Consider the following 6,818-nt stretch of genomic DNA (forward strand, 5'->3'; position numbering starts at 1 on the left):
TAAAAGACGGAGAAGCAGTAGTTTCCGCTCAGTAGGAGGATGGACTCCATCTGACTCAGCAGATATGTGAGGATTCACACAATGTCACAAACTGTTTTCTACATTGCCTTATGTTAGTGTAGACTTTAGACTTTATATAAGAAAATATGTACGTACGTTTGTAAAAATTGTTTACTTGAATATGAACTTTTTACTTTGTGTCGGGTGAATACTGTGTGTTTAAAATTTTGACTGCACATAGGCCGAAACAAGTGTAGATTGTATGCAGTTGTACAAAAACACAATGTAACTCTTAGGGAAATTAGTTTGTCATATAAACAGTGTTATGATTGCTTAATAAGGTAAAAGGAGATCATGATCAACTCTACTCAGGTTTCATATTTCACACTTGGTGGCTACTTTGATACCGGGCTTTTTAAATACTTCTATTTCCTGATTGTTATGTCTTTATATATGTTAATAGTTTGTGCCAATCTCTTGCTGATTGTGGTTATCTGTATGAACAGAAGCTTACATGAACCTATGTACCTTTTTCTGTGCAGCCTGTTTGTAAATGAACTGTATGGTAGTACAGGGTTGTTTCCATTCCTTCTGGTTCAGATCCTCTCTGACAGTCACACTGTTTCTGCTTCAGTATGTTTCCTACAGAATTTCCTTTTATTCTCTTACGGAGGTGTAGAATATTTAAACTTAGCCGTCATGGCTTATGACAGATACCTTGCTATCTGTTGCCCTCTGCAATATAACACCCAAATGTCATTTAACAAAATTGCAATGCTTATTGGTGCAACGTGGTTTTACCCTTTACTGATGTGTGTCGTGATGACATCCTTAAGTCATTCTTTACAGCTGTGTGGAAACATTATTAACAAAGTTTACTGCGACAACTACTCTGTTGTCAAATTGGCCTGCTATGACACCAGAGTTAATAACATTTATGGACTCTTTGTTACTTCACTCTCAATCATTTGTCCTCTTATTCTAATCTTTTACACTTACATGAAGATCCTTAAAGTTTGTTTTTCTGGTTCTAAACAGACCAGACAGAAAGCTGTCAGTACCTGCACACCTCACCTCGCTTCTCTGATCAACTTTTCCTTTGGTTCTTTCTTTGAAATAGTACAGAGCAGGTTTGATATGAGCAGTGTACCCAATATTTTGAGAATCTTTTTATCATTATACTGGCTTACATGCCAACCGGTTTTTAACCCTTTACTTTATGGTCTAAACATGTCAAAAATTCGCATCATATGTAACAGTCTTACCTTTGCTAAAGTGTAGGCCACTTACATTGGGGCCACCCAACAGACTTTCATGTTTCTAAGAAACTAAATTGCATTTATGTAGTGCTGCAAATCCTGATTATTTTCACTGTCGATTAGTGTGTGATTATTTTCTGGATAAATGGATTAGTTGTTTGGTCTATATAATGTCAAATGGTGAAAAATGTCGATCGGTGTTTCCCGAAGATCAAGATGACGTCCTCAAATGTCTTGTTTTGTCCACAATTCAAATATATATTTAGTTTACAGAGGAGAAACTTAGAAAATAATCACATGTAATAAGCTGACATCACAAAAGTTTTATTTTTACTTCATAAAAAATGACTCAAACTGATTAATCGATTATCTAAATAATTGGCGATTAATTTAATAGTTGACAGCTGATGAGTCTTTGCAGCTCTACATTTATGGTTGTTTAAGATCTAAAGTATGACACTTGAAAAGTAGCTGCACAACTGCTGTGTTAACAAGCACCTGATTAGATGTATTAGTTTCCCATGATGATTTTAAGTTAATGAACATTTTCCTATACTGTTATGAAATGTTTTTTCACAAAATCTATGAAATAAAGTGATAAAAAATACATGAAATGTGTTTTTATTTAAAGCAAGGTTTAGTTAGTTTTAAGGCATTTGACAAAATTTTCCTATAATTATTTTGTATTTACTCATCACAGCCTTCGCCTGAACATTTGAGTCTTCTGGCAATGTTTGCCCTGTGAATGTAGATTCTGTAAATCCAAAGATCTGATGATTCAGAAAACATTTAAATAACGTTTTATAAATTATATTTACTCACAAATAAAAAAAATAAGCTTGCCCATGATAGATATAATTAGAGCCTAGAACAGTGGTTCCCAACCTTTTTGGTCTGAGTTTCCCCACACAGTCCTGTCAGATGAACTCATGTACCCCTTCATCAATTCACAATGTATTTTCCAAACGTATAACACTATTCATTATACAAAAGGACATATTTTTAATTACTTAATACAGTTGAACTGTCAATATTAAGTTTGGTTTGGTCAACAATCATACTACTACCAACCTTGTAGGCTTCTTCTACTTAAAGTAACGGCAAACCGTTTATCCATTAGCGTTTCTTTAAGCCATTACCGTTAGCTAACTATTTTAACCATTAGCTATTTTACCCGTTTCTCTATTACTTTAGCTAATCATTCAAACTGTTTATTTTAGCTAAACTTCTGTGCTAACTTGTTAACTAGTTTTCACACACTCTTACATAACTGCAACATGTACTGTTCAGGTGTTACAGTTGACTTCATGTTAATATGTGGATATGTTCTTCCCACCACCAAATTTTGATAGGGCAAGAGGAGTCCTGAAGAATCTCAATTTGATTTTCTATTCACATTCCTACCAGACAGGACTATTTGTTATTTCAGGTCCCTCTCTACGTGATGATTCCCAGTTTGTAGCTGAGATAATGGTGTTCATCTCAAATTCCCATTGTTCCTTAAAGTGCCCATATTATGAAAAAATAACTTTTTCTGGGATTTGGGGTGTTATGTTGTGTCTCTGGTGCTTCCACACACATACAAACTTTGAAATAAATCCATCCATGCTGTTTAGGGTGAGATACAGTTTCTGAATGTGTCCTGCCTTCAGTCTCTGGGTGAGCTGTTCAAAATCGGCACGGCTTGTGACATCACAAGTCGAAACGAGCAGGCTAACAGCAACCATTAGCTCGTAGCGTTAGCATGCTAACGCTAATGCTAACGCTAGCATGCTAACGCTAGCATGCTACCTCGTTCTCAGTAGCAAAGCACTGCTACAACACACACAAGTTCACCATAATCTACAAAAGAACTACTTCCATGTGCGCCCTCATTTAGAAGTCTCCCAGCTAATCCTGCCTTGTAACTGACTGAAGTTGTAGAAACAGCCTTTCTTTTACTGTCTATGGAGCTAGCTAGCTGACATGATCTACATCTGAGCTACTGGGCATGTGCAGTGCAATCAAAGATAGTACAGAAGAAGAAGAAGAAAAGAGGTCTCACTCTGTAGCTAAAACAGAGACCAGCTGAAAAGAGGATCTGCAGCAGTGAGAGAGAGCACTGCAGTACAACACAAATATGGTGTTTTTTGAATATTAAACCATGTAAACCTATTCTGGTACAACCTTAAAATACAATTATGAACCTGAAAATGAGCATAATATGGCTGCTTTAATATCAAAACTGTTATCAGTTGATTATGATACATTTTTCTTTCTGATAGTCCCTTTAATTGTCAACATAAAGAAATGTTCTATATTGGATGGTGATGTATATAGATTATCCCATTCTTTGTGTTTCAGCTTAGTAAGTTCTAAGCTGTAGGTATTTAAAAAGGTCATGGACTGGAAGGTCATATTCATGTTAAAGTTGTTTGAAGGACATTAGGTATCGTTCTTCAAATAACAGACCCAGCATGATAAAAACCTTTTTCTACCCACGTTTTAAACCCTGCACCTAATTTGGTTGAAATAATGTCAGAGTTATGTGCAGTCTTCATTGCCCTGGATATTGTCATTCTTCCTAACCATAAATTCTATTTTTTAAATTCAACCCATTGATTACTACTTTGATTTATTCTCCAGGCAGCTTGATGCACTTCTGGGCAGTCTGTCTGCTTCATCCCAACCCATATAAATCTAGGCCCCCCATTTTATTTTGGGCATACCATTCTTCAATTCTTCAGTCCTTGTTCTGCAAACATTGAACTGTAATTTATATTTTAAATGTTTTTATATGCAGGTCATTGCTTAATGTTTAGTTTATCTGAGGCCAAAGGCTAGCTGGTTGACACTCCCGAGACTAGCCGTTTGGAAGACGTTTTAACTTCAAATTAAAAAATTTTAAAAATGTCATGACTCATGTACCTCTTTAGTATTGACTTTAACTTCCCATGCACAGTTACTTACATCTAAAATATCTTTAACAAAGGAATGTTTTTTGTTGTGCATTATTAGTTTGCTCTTAGTTGCTTGCATCGAGCTCTCGTTCCATTCAAGACAAAAACATCTAGACCAGTGTTTCTCAAACTTATTTAGACTAAGGACCAATAAAAAAACAACAACTCACGGATCATCTAACTGCCAAAATATTCCCTAAAACAATAGGCCTCATACATCAACATTATATTATAAATCACAGCCAGATTAAAGTAGCTATATGTTACTTTTAGTTTGTGTTGATTCTAGCGACCGCTTTGGACAAAGTGTTTTTACCACACCTGCTGTCGTAAAGGTCTTTTCTTTACTGTGCTGTATTACTCCCTGTAGACTACTAAATTAATGTTACTGGGAGGTCATTTAGTCGCGATGAATGTTTTGCTCAGAGAGAAAATCATTCATTTACAATAAGAGAATTCAAGTGTAGCATACAGTAACTTGGCATACTTTGGATGTCTCGTGAGCTAAACTAGGTATCACTGTCACTGTGTCACAAGCCAAAGCATTAAAAGATTGTTGAACCACCAAACGTAATCATATTTAGATTAATTTAGCGCATGTCATGAAAGCCACGGACGCTTTACCCAGGTAGGCTACAGGGGGACAAGGGAAAAGAAAATAGTAGGCCAACACAAACAGGGACTAAAAGGAATAAAACGTCTGTGCTAAATGGAAGGGGGACATAAATTAATGTTGGTTACTGACGTACAACCACATTGCGCATTGTAAAGTTATTTTATGAATGAAATAGACATATTTCATACCTGGGGGCCAATCCAGAGTGGGTTTTGAAAATCTGGTAAAAGCCCAATCGAGTATAACTCACGTTATTGCTGTTGTCTTTCACTTTCCATTTTATCTTTTAGTTGTTCTTCATTTACTTTCCTTCTTTCTTGTGATGGCCTCTGTCCCAGTATCAGCCACAACTACAACAGATAACTTCTAAAATAACATACAACTAGGCCTTTATAAAGAAATCTCCTGCTTCCTTTTACCTGGCTCAGCTGGCTGGATACTAACACAGGCTTGTCTGGTGTTACAAAGAAATCTGTGACCCATCAGAATGTGTGACTGTAGCACCGTCTTCCTGCTGCAAATCATTATGTGACTTTGCTGGGAAAATCGGACCCGGGCAGAGGCATTCATAAAAACTATATAAAAATAGCGTTCTTTTCACTGTTAGTCTGTTACAGGTCTTTTTAGATCAATGTATGAAAAATGACAGAGCTTCAGAAACATTAAAAAGTTCTACAAAACAGCTGACTCACTTATTGTTTCAATGGGAAGAATGGTGCTGCTTATGCTGAGAATGCAGTTACCGTAAACTTCTCCTCACTGTTAGGCTTTGGGTCGCTGGCAGACAGTTTGAGAAACACTGTTTTGAATTTTAAATTACAAACGTGATATTTCACCTTTCTTTTAGTAGTACTGATCTAGACTATGTCTCTCAGATCAAGTGAAAAACTTAACAAAGCAAAAATAAAAAAATAAATACATTTGTGCATGACATCTTTTAAAGAGCAATAACAACCTTAACCCATCTTGTAGAACTACACAAACACACAAACATTACACTAGAGACATCGTTAGTGCTGATACAGTCAGGGGAGGCATTTATTATTGCTGTTTCCTGTATGGAAAACTGAACTAATCTTACACTTTACCACACACCAGACGTTTACAGATCATGTAGATTTTAGACATTTTCAGCCCGTACAGCACTGGGGTAAAGAGCGGCTGGCATGTTAGAAAGTATAATGATAATAAAATGCTCAACATGTTGGGTACACTGCTCATATTAAACCTGCTTTGTATTATTTGGAAAGAACCACCAAAAGAAAAGTTAAGCAGGGAAGCGAGGTGAGGTGTGCAGGTACTGACAGCTTTCTGTCTGGTCTGTTTGGAACCAGAAAAACACACTTTAAAGATTTTCATGTAAGTGTAAAGGATTAAAAATAGAGGAATGATGATGGAGATGACAGTGTAACAGAGTCCATAAATGTTGTTCACTCTGGTGTCAGCGCAGGCCAGCTTAACAATGGAGTAGTTTCCACAGTAAACTTTGTCAATGATGTTTCCACACAGCTTTAGAGGTGCACTCAGAGATATCAAAACAGCAATTGCAAGAAAAGGGAATAACCATGTTAGAGCCATAAGCATGGCAATCTTGTTAGATGTCATAAGTGCGTTATATTGCAGAGGATAACAGATAGCAAGATATCTGTCATAAGACATGACGGCTAAGTTGAAAAACTCTACACTGCCATAAGTATACACACAGAAAATCTGCAGGAAACAGAACGGAGCAGAAACAGTGTGAATGTCAGAGAGGATCTGAACCAGAAGGAATGGAAACAACCCTGTACTACCAAACAGTTCATTTACAAACAGGCTGCACAGAAAAAGGTACATAGGTTCATGTAAGCTTCTGTTCATACAGATAACCACAATCAGCAAAAGATTGGTACAAATTATTACAATATATACTGATATGATTATGAGAAAATATAAATATTTGAAAACCCCGGTGTCAAAATAGGCACTTAGTGTGAAAAATGAAACCTGTGTAGCGTTTACCAT

General features: G+C 36.3%; 2 protein-coding genes across 2 annotated transcripts; one reads left to right on the plus strand and one right to left on the minus strand.

Moving 5' to 3' along the window:
• Positions 1–354: 354 nt before the first annotated feature.
• Positions 355–1,281, plus strand: LOC116057880 (olfactory receptor 49-like). Its single transcript, XM_031310465.1, has one exon. It carries the CDS (start codon positions 355–357, stop codon positions 1,279–1,281), a length of 927 nt encoding a protein of 308 aa, XP_031166325.1.
• A 4,610-nt stretch (positions 1,282–5,891) lies between these two features.
• Positions 5,892–6,818, minus strand: LOC116057881 (olfactory receptor 11A1-like). The gene has a single exon (XM_031310466.1). It carries the CDS (start codon positions 6,816–6,818, stop codon positions 5,892–5,894), a length of 927 nt encoding a protein of 308 aa, XP_031166326.1.

This window comes from Sander lucioperca, chromosome 5 (genome assembly GCF_008315115.2).
Source record: "Sander lucioperca isolate FBNREF2018 chromosome 5, SLUC_FBN_1.2, whole genome shotgun sequence".
NCBI lineage: Eukaryota > Metazoa > Chordata > Actinopteri > Perciformes > Percidae > Sander > Sander lucioperca.

Coding starts and splice junctions, on each gene's coding strand:
- LOC116057880 (XM_031310465.1), top strand. CDS start 355: ATGATCAACTCTACTCAGGTTTCATATTTCACACTTGGTGGCTACTTT.
- LOC116057881 (XM_031310466.1), bottom strand. CDS start 6,818: ATGGTAAACGCTACACAGGTTTCATTTTTCACACTAAGTGCCTATTTT.